The sequence below is a fragment of the Sebastes fasciatus genome, chromosome 4 (genome assembly GCF_043250625.1).
Source record: "Sebastes fasciatus isolate fSebFas1 chromosome 4, fSebFas1.pri, whole genome shotgun sequence".
NCBI lineage: Eukaryota > Metazoa > Chordata > Actinopteri > Perciformes > Sebastidae > Sebastes > Sebastes fasciatus.
The window spans coordinates 30,141,557-30,165,176 of NC_133798.1; the positions used below are offsets into that span (position 1 = coordinate 30,141,557).

Here is a 23,620-nt window from a genome sequence, read left to right on the forward strand (position 1 = left end):
GCGCTCTCACCTTGTTCAGCAGGTCGTCCAGAAGCCCCATGTTGGGCTCCTGAGCCTTGATGGTGTGGGAGAAGAACGCGTACGTCTTCCTGGGGATGACCTTCTCCTCCGGCGGCCTCTTCACCCCGATGATCAGCGACGCCTCTGAAAGGTCCTCCTGAACGACGGCCCCCGCCCTCATGTAGTACTGAAAACAAAGCACAGGCTGCATCAGACTACTAAAATACTACTACTGCTATAGGAATAGTCTCCAAACTACTTGAGATTAGAGGGCATTTTTTAGATATTTTTCAGTGCCTCACCTTCTCGTGGATGGCTCTACGGTTGGATGGTTGTACCAGGACTTTGACGCCGGCGTTGGTGAGCTCTTTGACGTGTTTCGGGGCCAGCGGCGCCCTCCTCTCCCAGGGGTTGATGTCCTCGCGGCGGATGGCCATGACGGCCCTGTGGTGCTCATAGCGGCGCTGGCCAGCGAGGCAGCTCCGCGTCCTCTTTCCTTGGTGACTGAGGAGTCTGAACATGATTTCACACCCCCTGCTTTGGGACAAAGACACACCAGATTTACTGAAAGTGCCGGCTCATTCAGCCGGGAAGTGACACAAAACTGGTGTGTACTTCCAAGCAATTACACAAAGCTTACTAATATTGCAAAACAAATACTTGGAAATGAGAGTGTGTTTCTTTGTACCATGTATTACAAAACAGCATCGGACTATAACTGGACAGTCAGGGGAAAGTATGATTGAGAGGTCAAAGGTCAAGTTACGTTTGCTGCTAAGAGAGAGCTGCTAGGAGAGCAGGTGGTTTGCAGAGACCAAAAAAACTGCAGTAAAACTTTTTCTGGCTCGGTAGCATTATGTTTCTGTAGCTGAATATCTCAAAGACAATATAAAGTGTTTAAAACAACATGATCATTACTGAACAGCACAGACGCTATAATCATTAACTGTAGCCCCTTTTGGAAAATACTCTTACTTGCTTTCTGGTGAAAACTTAAATGAGAAGATCGATACAACTCTTGTTAAATGTGAGTTATGTAAGAGTTTAGCCAGCAGTCGGATAGCATGGCATCAGTCCTCGGAGTGGGCCGGCACTTCTACATTTTAACTCTTTGGCGTACCGTGACTTTTTCTTGCATACCGGCACTTCTCTCAAGCTGCCCGTACTCTTCTCTGCCCTCTCTTTATCAGGTCCTCTGGGAGATTCATAATGGAGATTCATAACAGTGCAGCACCAACGTTTTGGCGCCGCACCTCATGAGCTGTATAAACTATATAAAACTATGTGGAGAGCATCTGGACAAGCCGACGCACGGCACGGGGGGAGATTGATGGTGCTGTGATTTATCAACACAACAGACGAAGGCTGAGATAAATAATAAAATAATAGTAAAACTAATAATAATAATAATAATGGTCCACAATGATGTGGAAGTGCATAGTTTTAATTCAGAAACCTTCGAATTTTCTCGGGGGAGGACCCAAACCCAACATCTCCTAGTATATTTTATTCACTGTATAAATTCAGAATGTGTCTCTGTATAATATGTAGGAGCATCCTGACTGGGACCTGAATGAAACCCTACTATAGGCTACAAATAACACAGGAAAGCACTTTAACTATTAACACTAAACACACCACCTTAACCCTATAATGTCCCAGTTGGAGTATTAGAGGTCTACTATAGAAGATGCATAGCCCGAGTTTAATAATATAGCAATAAAACCACAGCTGATTATGACTGACACAGAATAACATGCTGAAAGGAATAATGAACAAATAGGAATAAGATTGCTGATACCAGCTGATAAACACATCAACATGTGAATAAGAGTATCCCCCTTCAAGTACTGAATAGCATAGCTTAGCCCAGTGGTTCCCAAACCTTTTCACGTCACAAATTAGACCATGATTTGATAAGATATTGTCCCAGGGCCCCCCTATCTGATAGGATTTTTGCTTTTAGATGTTTTATTAAAGAAAGTGTATGACCAAAATATTCATAGATTATGTTACTTATGGATGGCATTATAGTGAAAATAAATGATTCCCCTTTTTTACAGAGGACCCCCAGGAACCCCTTCAGGGACCCCTGGGGGGTTAGCCAACCTGGGGGTTAACCAACCTGGGGGTTAAACAACCTGGGGGTTAAACAACCTGGGGGGGTTAGCCACATAACATCCCTGTAAAACCATAAATTCTTGTTTTTACATGTTGGTTTTGGTAGAGATTAAACTAATGACACACGTGTTAATTGGTGAGCTTCTGTTAGGTGGGTTTTGTTGTTGTTGGATACAGCTAGGCTATCAGTTTCCTGTCTTTATGCTAAGCTAAGCTAAGCTAATAGCTGGCTGCAGCCACAAAATCTTCTCATCAGACTCTCAGCAAGAAAGCAAGAGAGCAAAATAAGCCCATTGCGACCCCTCAGATGTATCTTGATATTAATCTTAATAATATGTAGTAATATGACACGTGTTGAGTTTAATAACTGACTGCAAACTAACAGAAATCATCATAAAGTCAGTGTTGAACCAGCAGACACACATGACTTTAAGTCTGTAGAAATGTTCATGGAGTTTGGTGCAGCTCGTAGTTTCACCTCAGTTCCGGGGTCTGCTCCAACACCGACACACTCACATTGATTATGTTATCGATATATTGATCGATAATGGTACACGTGGGTAGGACTCACCTTTAGTGACCGGTCTGTGTTCACCACGCCGGCTCCTGGAGAGGAAACGTTATATATATGGCGACGGTTTCACCCACAACACCGGAGTGTCACTCAGAGGTGAGACCGAGCTGCAACTTCACAACCGGACTGGACGCGCGCAGACCGGGAGAATAATCCGCTTCCGGGCAGAATTTCAAAATAAAACTAAAAAAAAATAAAAAAAATTCCAGTCGGTTTCAGAATCAGAATCAGTTTTATTGGCTGTGTGTGCACATACAAGGAATTTGAGTTTTTCATCCCTCTCACTGTACTTACACATAAATACATAAACAAAGCTGGACAAAGGTAAAACATAAACATATACTATACTATATACATACATACTATATACATAGACTAAGCTACTGGAGTTACCCTGCACTATACTCATTTTTAACAGTCTCTTCTGCACTATATTCACTTTTTAATAGCCGTGTATCTATCTCCCCACATTCACATAATGTTTAGTACTTTATTCTCATACTATGAACTTTTGCACATCTTGTAAATATATTTGTACATTCCTGCGTAGACTGTACAGCTTGTCCACTTTGAAAACATATACATATATTTTCTTACGTATTTTTTTTTTCTAGGGCTGTCAAAGTTAACGCGATAATAACGCAAATTTGTTTTAACGCCACTAATTTCTTTAACGCGATCGATCTTGTGGAGGTTGCAGCAGGCTCAAAGTGTTTATTAAAGCTAGAGTGAAGATACTGGCATCATATGACACAGGAAAACCTAAGGAATTGATTGGTACCAACCATGTCAAACTAGCTTGTCTCGAATGAAGCTAAATACGCTCCAAACTTCCGTTAAATTTTGGCGAGGAAAAACTGTCATGGCCATTTTCAAAGGGGTCCCTTGACCTCTGACCTCAAGATATGTGAATGAAAACTGGTTCTGTGGGTACCCACGAGCCTCCCCTTTACAGACATGCCCACTTTATGATAATCACATGCAGTTTGGGGCAAATCAGCACACTGACACACTGACAGCTGTTGTTGCCTGTTGGGCTGCAGTTTGCTAGGTTATGATTTGAGAATATTTTGTTATGCTAAATGCAGTACCTGTGAGAGTTTCTGGACAATATTTGTCATTGTTTTGTGTTGTTAATTGATTTCCAATAATACATATATTTGCATAAAGCAGCATATTTGTCCACTCCCATGTCTGCAAGAGTATAAAATACTTGACAAATCTCCCTTTAAGGTACTTTTTTAACAGCTAAAAGAAATTGTTTGCGATTCAATATTTTAATTGATTGACTTAATTTTTTCAAAATATCAAATGTGCATTTTTCATATGATGTCTCTTGACTTCTGCACTGCATTTATCACTGTGCACCAAAACACCAAGACAAATTCCTTGTAAGTGTAAATCTCATCTTATCTGGCAATAAAACTGTTTCTGAGTTTGATTCTTACAGGTCCAGTTTAGTCTTTTACTGTGAAGGTAAAACCACCGGGTTTCCTGTTGCCTATTGGCACGTGTTTTTACAAATGGAATGGAATTCCTGGGAATTCTCTGAGATCATAGTAAAGCTACGCAAGACAGAGGTGAGTTTGTTTTTGTGTGCAGCGCACCCCGTTTGGGCGGCTACAGTGCTGAACGAGCGGGCATGTTGAGCAGTAAACGTACAGACCCTTGACTGGGTTTGGTTTTACTCAAGAGAAAGGAAGTGGAGAACAAGTTGGTAAAGTATAAGGGCTGGCGGAGTTAGCTGCGTGGATGTGACCGCCCGTGAAGCTGCACATAGATTGAAAACGAGCGCATGTCTGCAGCTGCCTCTCAAGGTGGACCTGTCCCAGAGCAGTGCGGTGCTCTGTCTGTAGATCTGAAGGTCTAGATCTAGGTCTAGATCCATATGTAGATCTACAAAAAAGCACGTGATGTCCACCAATCAGCTGCCAGGGCTGAGGAGCGGCCTCCTAAATGAATGAATGAAAGAATGAATAAATAAATAAATAAATAAATAAATGTAGCAAAAATAAATACAAATAAAATAAAAAAATTAATGTAGCCATAAATTAATTGATAAAATATGACATCAATTTATATTTTTGTTTTAATGTGCTTCTAAATTGATTTACTTTTCCATTTAATTTTCCCTTTGATTTATTTGTGTATTAATTTGTTTTATTATTTTTTTTAATTGATTTATTATTTTTTTGCAATATTTTTTATTTTTGCATTTATTATTTCTTCATTTTTGCATTCATTTTCATTTTATTTGTATTTACTTCTTTATTCATTTTTGCATTCATTTCCTTATTTATTTACTCTTCTGTTTAATTTTCCACTTTTATTTATTTATGTATTACATTTATTATTTATCAGATTTGTTTATTCATTTTTGCATTATTTTTATTTATTTTTGCTTTTATTTTTTTTAATCTATTTTATATTTATTTTAAATGTATGTATTTATGCATTTATTTATTTGTTTCTGTACGATTTTCCCTCTGCATTTCACCCCTTATTTATTTCCCCAAACTTATTTATTTCTGTATTCTTTACTTTTTTCTTTATGCATCATTATGCAAATGAGGGGGGGTGCTTTTTTTATGTATGTATTCATTTTTTAGCATTTATTTTTGTATTTATGCATTTATCTAAATATTTTTTTTCTCCACAATTTTCCCTTTGTATTTCACCCCTTATTTATTTCCCAAAACGTCTTTATTTTTGTATTCTTTTCTTAATTTTTACTTTGTATATAAACATCTGTATATTCTTTATTTTTTTTCAACTTTGTATTTTTTTTCTTTTCCTATCAGAAATATGCTTCCATTGCACCCTACTAACCTGACTCCACTTTCTCTGTACTGTAAACTCTCTGGTATTTTATGTACTTTATACTATGTTGCTGTACACTTCATTCATAAATAAAGACTGGAGTATGTCTGTGTTTATTAAATATAATATCTAAATGTACCATTTTACTGTATCTGTACTCAACATAGACAAACTTAACTAAATATTAAGTTAAAATAGTTATTTTATATTGCATGAATCTAAACTCTTCAAATGCAGCTTCCCAGCGTATGAATAAAAACTTTATTTGTCTTACTTTTGTTTGGCTAATACGCAGTCAACATACCTTGTTTAATGTTTAAAGTGGAATACTTTAAAAAAATGTTTCCAAAAAGTGATCACACACAGTTAATTTTATTCATTATTTTTTCCTTGTTAAGCGTCTGAAGCAGAAGCCCCCTCCCCCCCAAAAAAAACTAACCTTCACCGTGACAAGAAACTTTTTTTATAACAGTAGTACAATTTAAAATAAATATCATAAAACACTTTTTTTCCTTTACAATAATCCTGAGATTAAAAAATAACAAGAGACTGACTGACGGGGAGAAGCCTCAGCTCGTCCTCCTCCGTCAGTCAGGACCAGAGACGTAGAGGTGAAGCTACCAGTGCAGTCCATAAGTGTTTCTATAGTTTGTTTTGGAGGGTTTCGGCTCCGTAAGTTAAATTTGTAATTGTCTGCTTTAATTTGAGGGTGTTCACATCGAAATCCCATCAACAGAGTAGGAATTATAGTCATTTTATTTATATATACTGTATATATACAACACAGTCTCACGGCAGTTTGTGAAATTGTCACAAAATTTTATATATTTGATTCGTGTACATAGACACAAATTTCCCTTTTTTTTCATGATGCTCAGCACGACTTTCAACAATATATTTTTCATGCATTTTCCTACGAATGTCCAGCAACACGTAACGCAAGTGTCAGTTTCCGCTCCAGTCTTTTCAGACTACTTAGTTGGGTTTAGGAAAAGATCGCAGTTTGGTTTCAAATAGCACCGTAAGTGGCGTAACTTAAGTACGGAAGTTACGTGACAAATAAATCAGCTTTGACTTCTGGTTTCACACGGGACACCAATAACGGTCTCCTGGGTGAAAGTCCGGTGTTTTTTGACCCGCCCATCCACCCCGACCTCCTTCCTACTTCCCGGTTCACAATTACGTGGATTACATATGAATTAGTTTTGTGAAATCCGTGTCTGTGTACACGAATCAATACATCAAATTTTGTGACTATTTCATAAACTTCTGTGCAACTGGGCTGATATATAGTAGGCATACTATAGCTCTGTTTTATTACAGCTTGGGTTACAGTATTTTTGTAGTGCTGATGATAATTTCTTATAATAATAAAAACATTTTGCTTCACTAAAAAGAAGAAACACGAGCGGTCAGACGATCAGACGAGTTTGGAAACAAACCAAAAGTTTGATCTAAACCAGTTGAAGCACGACATGGGTCTGTAAACTGTGATGGATGATTTGTTTCCAACCTGTCTGATCGTATCACTGCTCGTGTTTCTTGGCTCGTGAGTAAAATGTTATTACCACTGATAGAAATGATGGACAACAGTGCAAAAATAAAACCCAAGTTGTAATAAAGGCTGCAGATACTTCACTGTTGCTCCAGCATGGATGTAAGTGACGACAACTAAGCAACCTCCATTTGTTGATGAAAACTGTGCGATACAGTTGAAAACTCCAGAAAAAAAGGTTGATATAAGTGAACCTATAAAATCAAGATCATTTTCTCTTAGGTCAAGATTGAACTTTCAAACTTCTGGAGGTATCGTAAGAGAAGAATTCAATGAAGCTCTGAGGAACACCAGTTTGATTCTTCCTGCTTTCATGAATATTGTGAGTTTATGTCATAAACATGTTAAAGTAAAAGTCTGGTTTTATTCTATATTCTTAGTTTTGTCAGCAAATCCCATGAAAAGACTAGCAAAACTAGCAACGTGTTAGTCCGTCTCTCTACACTTTCAGACTTCCTGTCTAACACGTTTTCACTCCCAACTCGTCAAATACCGCTGCTTGATCAGTACCCCTCAGCATCGGAGACCAACGCATGGGGTACAGCTCTTGCGTTACTTTTGGACGGACCGGGGACTGCCTGTCAATATACGCTCGTTACATGCATAATGTCCTTTCAAAATAAACTTCTGTTTTCACAGGAAGTTAGGTTAAGGCAACACAACCATTTAGGTAGGGCTAGGAAACGGTCGTGGTTGATGTTAACTTCACTGACTAACGACTCACGTCAACGTTACTTTTAGTTTCACTCGGGACACGAACAGCGGCCTCCTGGTTGAAAGTCATGTGTTTGTTTGACCCATCCACCACCCCTGAGCAGACTTTCACGCTATTAATACTACGTCCCTTACTCCGACCGTCGAATAACGCTGCGGGTGGGTTTACATTGGAGTTAGTTGAAAGCCCGGTTCGTAACATACTGTTGCTAAAGGGTGCCTCCGTGCATCAGTTTCCAATGCCGAGGGGCACTGACCAAACGGCGGTATTTGAGGAGTGAGAACGGGTTGTTTTGTCTGTAGTAGCTGTGTAACACGCAGGTCATTGTCTTGAAATAAAGCCCGACAGGGCGATGTGGGTTGGACCCCCCGACGCCCTAAAGGGGTTTATTTCACAACAATGACCCACTAGCTGTACATTATCCCTTACTTAATGACCTGATAAAAGTCTACTGAAGATGTAAATCTTTAAAAACGCAAATATATAGTTTCATTTTTTTAAAAGTCTCAGTAATTTCCTAAAACAGCTGCTCACTGTAGTTTTTATCAAACAAACAGGAGGAAATAGTGTTTTTGTTGGGGACTATTTTCAGCAGCGGATTAATCCACATTTGGTGCTCTAGTGAGTATTTGGGGCAGCAGGATGGTGTAGGTGGGATTGAGTCAAAATAAACTACTACAATCTATGGCACAGAGGAATAAGAGATATCAGGCTGTGATACATACACTACTTGTTAGAAGTTTGTGTCTTTTCATGGGATTTGTTGACAATAAGAAAATATATAATATCAGACTTCTGTTTTAAAATGTTGGTATAAATCCTGTTTTTGAATCTAAAATCTGGTCGATGTGTGTGGTTTCACCTCATCTCTGGTCTCAGAGTTCATCAATCTCACATCCTGAGATGCAACTGAAAAATAATGAAAACTAGTAATAATCACTGATGACTGATGACATGATAATTAGCCACCATTATAATATAATTGACTGATAATCAGAGGACAGAAAAGTTCAGTTTGTCCTCTGTGAAGCATCCTCAGTCCAGCGCGAGCTGAGAGAGTCAGAAGCATCGCGGCCAGTCGGGAGCTTTTCTCCAGTCAGTTTCCAGGCCGGCGTCAGAGCCAGAGGGTCAGAGGTCAGGGGTCACGTCAGATCAGGTCTGAAGGGGCCACCGCGGGGCCTGGAGGGGTTAGGGAGTGTCCTGATGGCTTTTGCAGGGTCAAGTTCAAGGGGAAGTTTGGGGGTCTGAGAGGCGACTGGAGGAGTCGAGGACGGGGTTCCCTCGTGTGTTTCTTCAGGGTCACATTTAGGGCGCCGCATCGGGGAAATTTGTACAAAGGAAATGTCTGCTATTTGTAGGAATTTAAAGATGACAGACTTTCAGGCGGGCTGCTCACATTTAAATGAAAGAAATATTAACCAAAGCATACACTAACGGACCCCAAACAGGGATTGAAATACTGTTGGATTTCATACTGAGGAGGTCTCTCTTTCACCGCGATTCTTCTTTCACGATTGTCAGCTTCCATCTGGGATAGGCCAACGCTGCATAGAGGTCATTATGCATTTCAGAAGGGACCGCCCCTAAACGACACGATTGGTTATCATCCGTGTCAGTCAACCAAAAACCTTGCTGGTTAAAATTTAAAGGGGCACTTCACTCATTTTACACATTAAAATCAGTTAATCAGTCGTGGTCAGTCCTCCTCAGTCAGTTGTATAATGTTTTCGGTCACTTGTGTAATCTGAGGAAATAACCCTGATGATGTCACAGTGATGTCATCAGGGTTATCTCAGCTTGGGTTTTGGGGGGCGACAAATTTATAAACAGAAAACCTGTATTACAAACTGGACGTGTGGACTTTGAAAGTTGTGGCCAGGCTCCTAATCAAAACACATAATCCAGTTGCATTATGGGAAATGTAGGATCCTATGTTTTTTTACCTTAAGGGGTCTAAAAGGCAGGATATCTCAGCCTCTTCACCTTTGATTTTAACAGGGTTTTTTGGTCTCAAAGGAGTCAAAATTAAAGATATTTTGTCTGAACAAGTTATCTGAAGCAGTCGCAAGGTTTTGGAAAATTTCATGGCTGCAGAAGAAAGAAGCAAGTGGCCAAATGAAGCCATCTGAGAACAGGATTTTGGGATTTCTGGGCACCGATTATCGAATATAAGAAACACATTAAGTCACGGGAGGATCCCAATGACTAATTTGGGGGAACAAAACATGCTGATTGGTCATTTGAGGGCACAAGTTTCTAATTTATATAAAAAAAAAAAATACAAGGCTCTGTAATTTAAATCTGGCATATCGGGACTTGAGTTTAGTTTCAGGCCTGATGGGACCTGATGTATGTTTTTGGCGCGTTGTGATGAAAAGTCATTGTTCAGGTCAGAGCTAAGCGTCTCTCAGGCCTGCTGCGGCGACTGCGCGACAACCATGTCGTGCAGCTTCCTGATGTGTTTCTTCAGGTCAAAGTTCCTGCAGAAGCCCTTCCCGCAGGTGGGGCAGGTGAAGGGCTTCTTGTCGTTGTGCGTGTGCATGTGGAAGGTGAGGTTGTACACCTGGTGGAACGCCTTGTTGCAGATCGAGCACTTGAACTGCTTCTCCCCGCTGTGCGTCAGCTTGTGGTTCTTGTAGTTTCCTGCACAAAGTCAGAGGACGAGGAGTCAGACCAGGACAAGAAAACCCAAAACACTTTGACACAGTTTGTTGGGAGTGGGCAAATATGCTGCTTTATGCAAATGTATGAATATATTTATCATTAGAAATCCATTAACAACACAAAACAATGAGAAATATCATCCAGAAACCCTCACAGGTACTGCATTTAGCATGATAAATATGCTCAAATCATAACATGGCAAACTGCAGCCCAACAGGCAACAACAGCTATCAGTGTGTCAGTGTGCTGACTGGACTATGACTTGCCCCAAACTGCATGTGATTATCATAAAGTGGGCATGTCTGTAAAGGGGAGACTCGTGGGTACCCATAGAACCCATTTTCATTCACATATCTTGAGGTCAGAGGTCAAGGGACCCCTTTGAAAATGACCATGACAGTTTTTCCTCGCCAAAATTTAGTGTAATTTTGGAGCGTATTTAAACTCCTTCATGACAAACTAGTATGATATGGATGGTACCAATGGATTCTTTAGGTTCTCTAGTTTCATATGATACTAGCATCTTCACTCTCGAAAACGGAGCCCACTACAACCTCCAAAAGACCAAATAGCGTTAATGTGTTAAAGAAATTAGTGGCGTTAAATCAAATTTTAACGTTTTATTATTGAGTTAAATTTGACAGCCCTATTTATGACACATAGCGAATGAGTACAGTGATGAACTTAATGCTGTACAGTTCAAGTAAGGATTCCTGTCCAAAACAGAATCGCACCTCCTAAGAAGGATGTTTTCAATTTATCCATAATGTGCAATTAAACAGCGGCGGCGGATGTTATCGAGAGTCGAACGGTGCGCGGTTTAAATGTTGCTGCCGAAAGGAATCGTGGGGTGAAGATGGTCCAGTGTACCCAATGCTGAAGGAGATAAGAAAGGAAGCAATGAAGCACCTTTCCTTAACATTTAGAGGATTTGACCAGCTCTTGTCATGGCTGCCACTTAGATACTTCCGGGTCATTTAAGACTTTTTGACCGCAGCCCCGTCTCCTCGCTCCTCTGGCTTCTGACCTGGACGTCCCAGATCCATCTCAAGGAGCGAGGAGACTTGTTTGAGGAGCTGTAAGCGAGGATACACCGGTGTATAAAAAGGCGTGATGATGGACAGATGATCCAGCTGTGCCCCACATCATATTCAACTGATGTCTCTTTAAAATGACAGCTCCGAGGAAAGGATGTCTCATTTTATTAAATGCTTGTTTCCTCGACTCCTCTCTCCTCATGTCTCTTCCTCACCTCCTCTGCTCGCTTCTCACGTGGGCGGGACTAAGACGTGAGGAGAGGGGAGGAGGCGAGGAAAGGAATCGAGGATGTACAAACTGGGAAATGGGAAAGGCCCTATCAAACAACGACAGAGCGCTTTTTAGTAAAGATGCCACATATTCTGTTATTAATAAAATAATGTGATTTTAAGAGCATAAATAATGCAGTAATTTACATAGCAGTTGTAATTATTTTTTATTAGACCACAATTATTATGTTTAATACCAATTTCATCCTAAAATGTTATTTGCTAGGTTGATAAATGTATATAAATGTTAGAAATATCAAATATTGTTTTTTTCTGCACTTGACTGTTCATAAAAACACAGTTTTAACGTCATAGCTGCACCAGAGAGCCACAAAGGGTCAAATTAGGTCAAATTAGGTCATCTGACAAGACAAATAAGGGAATAATGGAGACTAATTAAGTAATTTAAAGGTAGAAATTACTAATTAGAGGGAGCAAAAGCACTACACTGAGCACATAAATTAGTATATTGAAGAAAATAATTTGTAATTTGAGGACATTTTGGTTCAAAAGAGCCAAATTTAAAGATATGTAGTATTTAAAAATATATCAGAATAGAAGTCCTGAATCTCATCTCAGATCATCTTCACAGTGAGGTCACAAAGAAGTACCACGATGTAAAATAAAGTACTACAAGTACTCATGTGTACTGAGGTGTGTTGGTATCAGTGGTGGGAAGTAACTGAGTACTTTGGTACTTCTATTTTATGCTACATTTTTACTTCTAATCCATCCCATTTGAAAGGCAAATATTGTACTTTTACTACATTTATTTGGCAGTTTTGCAGATTAATATTATTAATACAAAATATAATCGACAAATCAATGATGTTGTATTATTTTAGAAAGCTACTCAAATTATAAATTAATTTACCAGCTATGTCAATTAAGGAATTCATAAATGCATCAAAAATTATAATCAAATAAATAAAGTATATATATGAGATGGACCATTCTGCACAATGAGAACTTTGACTTTTGATAATTTAAGTATATTTTGATGCTGATACTTCTGTATTAAGTAAAATTTTGAATGCAGGACTTTTGCTTGTAAGAGAGTATTTTTACACCGTGGTACTATGACTTTTACTTCAATAAAAGTATTATAAAAGGTGGGTACTGGGTTTGTGCAATATATAGTGTTGTGTTATATGTGCTTTGTGTAACTTTTTAAATGCCTTCTGTGTTTTATGTAATTTGTATTCATTGTATTGAGAAACCCAAGATATTCTCACGGAGACACTAAAGTGTATTCAACATCAAACCTGCTGTATTTGTCTGTCAATCTTTCCATTCTATCAGATATTATCACTATACTCATTTTGATGTTTTTTATTTAATTTTTAACTTGTGATTTGATCTTTTTGGTCTTTTTGGATCCTTTTGTTGTTTTGTGACAGCTGACAGATGCTGCTGACTGGCATTCAGCCTGATTTGAGCCAATTAGTGGATAAATGTCTATAAGAAGGTTACATTATTTTGTCTACTCCCCATATACACATTATAATATCATATAAAAGCTGCATTTATAACTGCTTTAACAAATGTTTAGATTTAGATGTGAAGAGTGTGTTTTCTAAGACATTTTAGTTTATAGGAACGAAGATGATCACATTGATTATTATTATCATTATTATTATTATTATTATAGCACATATAAACACATATTGTGCATAAAGATAATTATAATAGTGCAGAATTTTTTTTAATTTAAAATTATTTTGTAATAAATGTCATTCAGACGTGTTTCATTAATATACTGAGTATTATGAACTTACAATAATTATACAATTATTATCGAGATTGTGTCTTCAAGTTGAAAACTGAATCAGGTTATTTGTCTCTTTCACCAAAATGTAAAAAAAACAAGAAAAAAAAACATGTGGTGTTTTTTTATTTCTCACCTTTCTGATGAAATCCTTTCCCGCAAAACTCGCACACGAACGGTTTGTATCCCGCATGGATGCGCGTGTGCGTGTTGAGCGTGGAGCTGCGGTTGAACGCTTTCCCGCACTGGTTACACTTGTGCGGTTTTTCCTGGAAAAATAAAAAAGGAAAAATATATATATATATCATCACAGTGAAAAATTACACATCTGATTAAAAAAAAAATATCAAAGAATATTACAGAGATATTTGACAGTGAATGCAACACGAGATGTTTAATGACGTCACTCTCACAGATGTTATAGGAATATTATAGGGATTTTTATTTTTCATTCATTTGCTTCAGGATTCAGAATATTATGGGGATATTAAAGGAGACACCAGGAGGAGCTCAAACACAACTAACAGGCTGAAGTGCGATACTAAAACAGCTTTACTCTCTTCTGAAAGAAAAATAGTTTTTAAAAAAGCTCCATATCTTTTATCATAATTTATATTTATTCACACAAAAAGTCAAATTTCAGTTCGACTTTAACGCGTCTAATCACCATCTTTGATCCATATAATAAAGGGGTATTTTTATACAAGTTTTACAGGATTAAAACAGTAATAACGACGCATACAACATGTATATTTATACCTTAATTACAGCGAGTTTGGTCTTTAAATTAAAATACAAACTGTGAACCGGATCACTGCTCATAAAAACATCCATTTAATTAAATGCCCTAAAAAGTCTTGCCCACAACAAATATAATAAAACATATGATTGGAAACTTTCAATTTGATTAACAGGTCTTTTAATAGAGGAACTATTAGAGGATATTATATTAAATTAGCCTATTAATGTTTTCTGTTGCTGTTTAAGATCTGTTAGGCTGAAACAGGCATTTTTCTTTTTTAAATCAGGGCTTTGATGCGTCTGAGAAAAATATGTTTTATTATTTTGTTTAAATTTTTTTTTAATATATTTCAAATAATAAAATAAAATAAATAAATAATAATGTACCAATATAATGATGCCAGTATGACTTCCTGTTCATGCTCTTAATATGACATCAAAATGTTCAACAGGAAATAAAATACAATTTAAATAAAATGAAATAAAAAAAATTAAAAATAACAATAACGTGATCTTATTTCTTCCTCTTCAGTTTACTGTTGAACTGAATCAATAATCTTCATCGTGTGTCGGTCCTACCTGAGTGTGGATGATTTTGTGTCTGCAGAGCGTGCTCGCCTGTCGGAATCCTTTACCGCAAACTTTACACACAAACGGCCGAGCGCCGGTGTGCACGGGCATGTGGCGGGTCAGGTTGTAGTGCGCGTTAAACACCTGGAAGAGAAAAATAAAAAAATATTAAAATAAAAATAAATCAAAAACACATAAATCACGAATACTTTTACACCAACCATATTTTCCTTAAAATAACATTCATAGTGTCTTTGAGGAGACTACATTAACCTCACACCATTTACCTTAAAACATTTATTTATTATTATTTATGTATTATTTATTTATTTATTTCAACCCGTCTATTAATATTATAAATAGAAAATAAAAAATAAAAATAAAAATAAAAATAAAAATAAAAATAAAAATAAAAATAAAACACATCAATCACAAATACTTTTACAACAACCATATTTTCTTTAAAATAACATTCTATAGTGTCGTTGAGGAGAATACCTTAACTTCACACCATTTACCTTAAAACATATTTATTTCAACCTGTCTATTCTCCAAAATAATGAGTTTGCCATTGAAACTGCTTTAATCTCCAGACCCCCCCATTATGTCCCAGTTTAAGGGTTTATTTAATGGCTCGTGATCTTTTCCATTGAAAGCAAAAAAAGAAAGAAGAACTCAATAAATGTGGTGCCCTTTAATTATCAGATTGAGTCTAATTAAAGGTAATCTGTCAGGGGTCATTTAATGGACTTTGAATCAATATAATGTGTCGTTTATAACACAATAATAAACCTGCACAGCACGCACTAAGATATATGCACATTTTAAATTCATCTTGATTTTATAATTTACAACAATTAATTGAGTTTTGGTTCTGCTAAATATTCGCTTTCGTTACTTAGAAAATGATTTGCACATCCAGCTGTAGATGCGTCGGAGTGGAGCTCAATATCTTACAAAAATAAGGACATTTTCACAAATAAAAAAAATAAATAATGAGCGACACCTGATCAAAAACATCTTAATTTGAAAAAAACAGCAAATCAGAACAAACTGAAACTATTTTAATATATCCTGAAAGAAAGTCTAAATTATTCTGTTTCCATGTTTAATTCTATTTTGTTTGTAATTGTGAAGATCGAGTCGTTTAATTTGTAGTTTCATGTTACAACGTTCATGTGTTTTAAGATTTTCCAGTCAGATGATTTCCTTCTAAAGGGAATTAAGATCACTTTAATGACTTTAATTTAATGCTTTATTACCTAATAATCTATCCCCCAGATTAAATCCTTTTTTTTAAATGTTAAAATTAATGTGTAATTAATATTGTGTTTTTATAGTTTTTTTTATAGTTTTATATTTTCATGATATCCTCGTGTTTTTGTGTTTTTATGATCATTTTATCTGTGTAAAGTGTCTTTGAGTATCCAGAAAAGCGCTATATAAATAAAATGTATTATTATTATAATAAAAATATTATCTCAAAAAATCCAATTTAGTTGTAATCTAAAAAAAAAGCCTCTGAGTTGATTAACGGATGAATCACATCTTTGGCTGGAGAAGTTGATTCTATTTTGTTTGTAATTGTGAAGATCGAGTCGTTTAATTTGTAGTTTCATGTCACAACGTTCATGTGTTTTAAGATTTTCTAAATCTGACCATTCAGATGATTTCCTTCTAAATTAAAGGGAATTAAGATCACTTTAATGACTTTAATTTTATGATTTGTTACCTAATAATCCATCCCCCAGATTAAATCCTTTTTTAAATATTAAAAATATTAAAAAATAAAAAAAGTAATTTTATTTAATAATTAAATTACAAATTACAAATATTATCCCCAAAAATCCGATTTAGTTGTAATCTGTATTTTTAAATCCATCCAAAAAAACCTCTGATCTGAGTTGATGAGAAAGGGGGTTGCTGAAATGTGCTATACAAATAAAATAAAGCTGCCTTGCCTTGCCTTAACAGGGGTGAATTATTCTAATTAGCAGCCTAATTGAATTTAATTTGGGATGTAAATAAATCTGGGATAGTTTATATATTATATTATATTATCATTCTATGATATATGAGAGGAAAAGTGAGAAAGGGGTAGGGAAATATAAGTTTTACTTCTATCTATACTCCTTTTCGGACACTATTACTCTTGTTTTGTTTGTTATTATTTTGTATCTGTTTTTATTTATTTTTATGTTCGAAATAAAGTCTTTCATTCATTCATTCAAATCAGGACTCACCTTGCCGCAGTTAATGACTTTAATTTTATGATGTATTACCTAATAATCTATCCCCCAGATTAAATCCTTTTTTTTAAATGTTAAAAATATTATCCCCAAAAATCCCATTTAGTTGTACCCTGTATTTTTAAATCAATCCAAAAAAGCCTCTGATCTGAGTTGATGAACAGATGAATCACAGTGCAGGTTTTGCAGGAGTTGCTGATTTTGGTTGAGTTGGAGGTGATAGTTTATATATTATATTATATTATATTATCATTCTATGATACATGAGTTATTAGAGGAGAAGTGAGAAAGGGGTATAGGGAAATATAAGTTTTACTTCTACCTATGTCTGTTTGTTATTATTTTGTATCTGTTTTTATTTATTTTTATGTTGGAAGTAAAGTCTTTCATTCATTCACATCAGGACTCACCTTTCCGCAGACCTCGCAGGTGAAGACTTTGGGTTTGCTGCCGGGACATGATCCGCTGAGCCGGGCAGCAGCAGCAGCAGCAGCAGCAGCAGCAGCAGAGGAGCCCTTAAAGATCTTCTCTGTGAGGATCTGGTCCCGCTCCTTCATGTAGTGCTGGATCTGGCTCTGAGACAGCGACAGCTCCTTGAAGGCCTGCAGGCCTCCGGACCCGGACCCGGAGCCCACCGGGTACTGCTGCTGCTGCAGGAGGCCCGGCTTGCTGCTGCTCTTCTCCGCCGCCAGGAAGGCTTTGTGCCGGGCCGTGGTGAGCAGGTAGGAGGCCATCGGGTGGAGGTTGACGAGGCCGGCCGGCGGAGCACAAACACCTCCACTGTCTCCTCCTGCTCCGGTACAGTTCAGATAACACACCGGGAAGGAGGACTGGTTCACCACCCGGGGTCTGAACAGCTTGTACTGGGGCTGGACTGTGTGGTGGCTTACAGAGGAGTCCTCCTGGGTCTTATAGTTCAACCCAAAACCGGACAGAAAGTCTGCAGGAGAAGATGCGTCGAAGTGATCCAGCCCGGTGATGGTGAGCCGGTGGTCGTAGCCGAGCGGCACCAGAGGGATCATGCAGTGCAGAGAGGACGGACACGGATCTGGTTTCCCCACGGGAGGAGCAGCGGAGGAGGACTGGAACCAGCTGGGGATCGGTGTTGGTGGTGGAGGTATCGACGTCTTGGGCTCAGGCGTCCTGGCCATAATCCGGTCGATGGAGAAAGCGAGAGGTTTAGTGCTGCTGTTACTACCGGAGGAGGAGGTGAGCATGTCGGCGGGCTGCTGGCTCCGTGAAGCCGGAGGGGAGCCGAGGATCCCCGCTGGGGCTGAGCGACGGAGAGGAGCGTCACCGTCCATCACCTCCACATCAACATCAACACCAACAACAAGCTGCTGGAGGTGGAAACCGTCAGCCGGGGGTCGGTGCTGCTCCTCACCTCACCGGCCCAAAGGAGAGGGCATCATCTACCGGAGGAAAAACCGGGAAACCCCCCCACTCCAACCCTCCAAAACCCCCGGTACCCCTCCGTCTCCGTCTCCGTCTCCGTCCTTTATTGACGACAACCGTGTGGCTTTTGCTCGATAAACTTACTGGCGTGCGGAGAGAAGCCGAGACCTCGCAGATCGTTACCGTCCAGAGAAGAAGAAGAAGAAAAAGTAGATAATTTGCTCAATTCTTCCTCTCGTCGATTCTCTGCACTTGTCGCCGCTGGAAGAGGAAGAAGAGGAGGAGGAGGAGAGGAAGATGAAGAGGAAGAGGAGGTTGTTCCTTTACTTGGCAGGACTCCTGCTCAACTGGAAGGTTATTTGGTAAATCCCAGGTCCCCTTGTGGCTTCGCGTGACATCATTTTTTTTTTTTTTTCTCCAAATCAAATCGCAGCCAAAGACTCGCAGCAGCGGCTGCAGGTCAGAGAAGCTGTCTGTCTGTCTGTCAGGAGTTTTTAGATCACATTTGGATGATGCATCTTTTGCGCCCTTTTTACGCACGCGGCTCAGAGAAGAGAAACCACAGAGCTGCTGTCATGTTGGTGAACTTGAAACAGAAAAACGGATCGAGATGTTGAACAGAAAATGGATTTTAAATACATTTAAAGATCTCAGGGTGCTGCTTTATTGGCTCTTTGAATCACAAACTTTGACTTTGAGCGCTTTTTTTTTTTTCTTTCCTCTTTTCAGAATCAGAATCAGAATCAGAATTAGAATCAGAATCAGAATCAGAATTTAGAATCAGAATTTAGAATCAGAATTAGAATCAGAATCAGAATTTAGAATCAGAATCAGAATTTAGAATCAGAATCAGAATCAGAATGGTGTTTATTGCCAGGTGTGTAAGAGGTATACACTAGGAATTTGCTTTGGTTTCGTTTACGCACCAGATTTTTAGATGCCAAACCTCACCGCGTCAGAAAAAACCCCTCATCTGGAGAGACTCTGATAGATATTATGCTAAATATAATTAACATGACAAATAAACTGGCGCGCTCTTCTCTCACCGCGTCTTGTCTTTTTTTCGGCTCTTTTACGCACAGAGAGCAACAACTCAGCGGGCAGAGACGCAAATTCCACAGGATGAATGAGACAACAACACACCTCCATCCTGTCACAGAGGACAGCAGAGAGTGAAGTTTGGGCTGAAATAAAAAGTGACCACTGAGGGCCTGAAGAGCAGAAAACACAATCAAATACAGAAAATATTAATAAAGGATTTGTTTGTGTTGGTGGACTGAAGCTGATGTTTTTTTCTTTATTAGTGAATTACACAAAAATATTTTAAAATGTTTTAATTTTTTATTTTTCTTCTGAAATATGACAAATGAAGATTATTACTATTATTATTATTATTATTTTGACTGTCAGGCAATTTGACTAAATACCTGATCCGCTCTGTGAATGAGATCAAATACAAAAAAAAAAATCTTTATCTAAAAATGAAAATCTGAACATTCAGGTCCTGAAGACCAGAAAACACAATCAAATACAGAAAATATTAACAAAGGATTTGTTTGTGTTGGTGGACTGAGGCTGATTTTTTTATTTTTTATTAGTGTATTACACAAAAATATTTAAAATAGAAATGTTTTAATTTTGGTTATCTTCGATAAAGAACGCGCTTTTCTGAAATATGAACAATAAAGATTATTTATTATTATTGTTTTGACTGTAAGACAATTTGACTGAATACCTGATTCGCTCTGTGAATGAAGTCCAGATCAAAAAAAAAAATGCTTTATCTAAAAATGAAAATCTGAACATTCAGGTCCTCAATAATCATAATTTATGAAAGCTTAAAAAAACAAAGTATTGATTAATAAGAGCAGATAAAACGAGTTCTTAAAACTGCAGTGGAAAAAAAATCTAATAATTAATTATAAACATATATTTTTGGCAACACAAACTAAAACGTGATGCCTCAAAGAAACATCATCCTTTAGTTAATACAACATAAAGGTGGAATTAATTCATAATAAATACTTCTTAGTTTTTATTATTAAGGAATGGGAGATTTTTAGACGTTGATATTTTTAAGGGACGTTTCAGGTGTCAGAGGTCACAGAGAACATTAAACACATTTTCATATATTCACACTATTACTAATAGGCTTGTAAAAATCATTATTACAAGCATCATACAGTATATTAATATAGACCGATGTTTATAATATTTTATAATAGATCCACAGCCCTCCCTTTTAGTGCACCAGCCTGTGTTGGATTTTATTCTGTTCTCTTAATGTTTAATTGTTCTGCTTTTATTATAATTTTATTTATATCCTTTGTTTTGTATTTTATTTGTCTCTTTACATTGTTTTATAACAATATTAATGCATCATTTGCTATTTAGCATTTCTCAGCAGTATATGAATAAATGGTTTATAACACACTATAATGTGAGTATTAATAATATTATTTGTTAACAACTATAACTCCTCCTGTGGACACCCAGAAGTGGAGGCTGCAGATAATTAAATAAAATATAGTAAAACATAGCTGTAATGATACAAAATAATATGTTTTATTAAAATAAAAAAATATTTATTATTTTTTGACTTTTTATTCTTATTTGTTATTTACTATAATTATTATTATTATTATTATTATTACGAATATTATTGGAGAAGTTATACTTGTTGACAAATATTAAGAATGTCCTTATAGCTGCTTACAACTATAACCCCCTTCTCAAATGGCGAATGGTAAACTTTATCGTCATTGCACAAACCAAATGCAGTAAATAGAACTAGAGCTCATAAAGATGAAAGAAGAGAATGAACCAATGTGAAGCATGTACACGTTTGAAGAGATATGAACAATGAACAACAATAGGTTTACAGATGAAGTGCAGGACAAGTAGCTCTGACACGTCAGTGAGATGTGAACAGAACCAGTAAATATAGAATGAGTGTAATTGAATTAATTATAATTAAGAAGCAAATTAAATGACTGTGTGAAAGGATGCAATTACGCAGAAAAATGCAAATCACAGTAAGTGCAAATTGTTATTGTAAATTGTCTGATAATAATTTTAGTGTCTGTAATAAGGAAAACTATTGTTTTACTGTTATTTATTACAGAACAAATGACAGATGATGAAGATATTTATAGGCAACGCTGCATGATGTATGCACAAGATAATGTTCTCTTACATAAATGTAGCTCATGTGCAGATTGGAGTGAAGATGTCCCTGCTCAGAGCATATTATACACCTCTCTACACTCTATACTGCACATTTGTGGTCAAACAAAGAAAAGCAGCTGACAGAGACTTCAAGTATCTTATAATGATGCCATGAGAATATCGCTGCAGAGACCTCGACGGTGTAGTGACAGTTTGTGGCTGCAGGAGTCAATACTCTACAAGCTGATCTAAGAAATCTCATGTACACATTCATGACTCTGACAATGAAATCCTCCTGATTTTATCAAACATGAGGTTACAAATCCCAGCTGGGAGACATTGCATAGATGTCTCTTTGTAGGACTGATATATATTCTTTTTAAACCATGAGTTTTTGCTTTTGCATGTGAGTTATTAGGCTAAATGTAATGTCTTATCTTTTATCTGGACCCTGTGTTTGTAATAAAGTTTTGATTGATTATTATTATTATTAGTATCTGTAACAAAGCCAGTGTGTTAACCTGTTTTTTGTCTACCAGCTTTATTAATGATTTAAACCTTCTATAATTCTGTTTCTGTGATATTTATCTCCCGACTGATTTGATTTCATCCTGCTGAGAGCACTTTAGTAGTTTATATATTAATATGAGCTTAAACCCATGTTTTATTTTCATTGATTTATGAAATGAAAACAGAATCTCACAAAAGACTGAGGGGGAAATGGTTCAGTTTTATATTTTAATAATCATGAAGTGAAAAAGGAGCAAATCTGACGCCGTTTATTTAATTTTAATTTTATTCTTAATTTATTTTTATTTATTTTTCTCTCTGCTGGAAGTTTGTTTTAACACTGTAGAACCTTAAATATTATGGCCAGACTATTATTATTATTATTATTATTATTATTATTATTATTATTATTATCATCATCAATGTGTCCTTGGTCTTGTGTTTGTGTCTGTCAGGCTGCAGCAGCAGGACTCGTTTTTTTGTTGCAGGAAAAAGGTTTGATGCTCATTTTAATGAGGAGAGAAAAGAAAGTGCAGCTGATGGACGACAGCCAGCAGACAGTTTCCAAAGGAACAGAAGCCCTTAAAAAACTCCTTAAACCGACAAGATTAAGGTGGAATGGAGAATAAGTCCTTTTTAAGTATGCAAACAACAAGTCAAGCCCTGAATAATGTAATTTTAATGAGAAATGGTTTAAACCTCAGGCTGAATTTAAGGAGGATTTAAGTGTCCGGTTCCAATATTAGTGAATGAAGAGATGTTGGGTTCATACTTAAGAGTGTGTCCACTGGTTAACCGAGGAAACGGGCTTTTCAAATTCCCTTAAACCTTTCATATTTAGATAAGAGTTAGAAGATAATGAAAGCAGTTTGAAGGGATAAATGTGCCATAATTAATAGTAGGCTACAGTGAGTTATCTATATATACCTAGAGCACTCAGAGGATCGATGGCTAGCTAGATTGGGTTTCTTCTATCATAATGTTCTAAACCCTTATACACTTTTTTTTCACAATTTATTTTAATTGATTAATTCATTTTTATTTATGATTTATGACTAGAACAACTTGACACACAGTGCTGAGCTGCATCCCAAATTAATTTTCAGGTTCCCAGCTTTCAGATGATGTACACCACTTCTATGTGACATCTACTGTTGACCTGCCATCTCCCCCTGAGACTCTCCTGTCCCTCTAAAAAAGAGGACGGCATTGGTAAGGGGTAGATGTTGTGGAGTTGTGGACAATATAATACAATCACAAGTTATTAACACGTCTCTTTTCTCTCTAATTTAGCTTTAGTTTGATTTGGAGTAAAAATAAAACCCACGAGATGGAAACACAGGTGCTTTAAAAACACTTTTAATAGTGACACATAGATAAGACACCTGAACAAAACAGGTGCACAGTAAGACGATATAAATATACTTCTTCATAGGTTTTTGTCCTTTAGTTTTTGTCCTTTG

The 23,620-nt window shown here is 37.0% G+C and overlaps 2 protein-coding genes across 3 annotated transcripts in view; both read right to left on the reverse strand.

The window, feature by feature from the left end:
* The window catches only part of aass (aminoadipate-semialdehyde synthase), a 34,099-nt gene extending 31,252 nt beyond the window's left edge, over positions 1 to 2,847 (reverse strand). Inside the window, exons 1-3 of one of the 2 annotated variants that reach the window (XM_074633528.1) lie at positions 2,693 to 2,847; positions 303 to 537; positions 11 to 187 (exon numbers count right to left, since the gene is read on the reverse strand). In XM_074633528.1, coding sequence (XP_074489629.1) covers positions 11 to 187; positions 303 to 521 — 396 coding nt within the window. In that variant the 5' untranslated portion in view covers positions 522 to 537; positions 2,693 to 2,847. The remainder of the gene's footprint in view (positions 1 to 10; positions 188 to 302; positions 538 to 2,692) is intronic. The other variant, XM_074633529.1, reaches the window with a different exon arrangement.
* A 7,212-nt stretch (positions 2,848 to 10,059) lies between these two features.
* fezf1 (FEZ family zinc finger 1) lies at positions 10,060 to 18,388 on the reverse strand. The gene is made up of 4 exons (XM_074633520.1): positions 17,495 to 18,388; positions 14,845 to 14,979; positions 13,661 to 13,793; positions 10,060 to 10,428 (listed from the first exon to the last, which is right to left on the reverse strand). The coding sequence occupies exons 1-4, from the start codon at positions 18,386 to 18,388 to the stop codon at positions 10,193 to 10,195; spliced, it is 1,398 nt and encodes a 465-aa protein (XP_074489621.1). The 3' UTR covers positions 10,060 to 10,192.
* Positions 18,389 to 23,620: the final 5,232 nt, after the last annotated feature.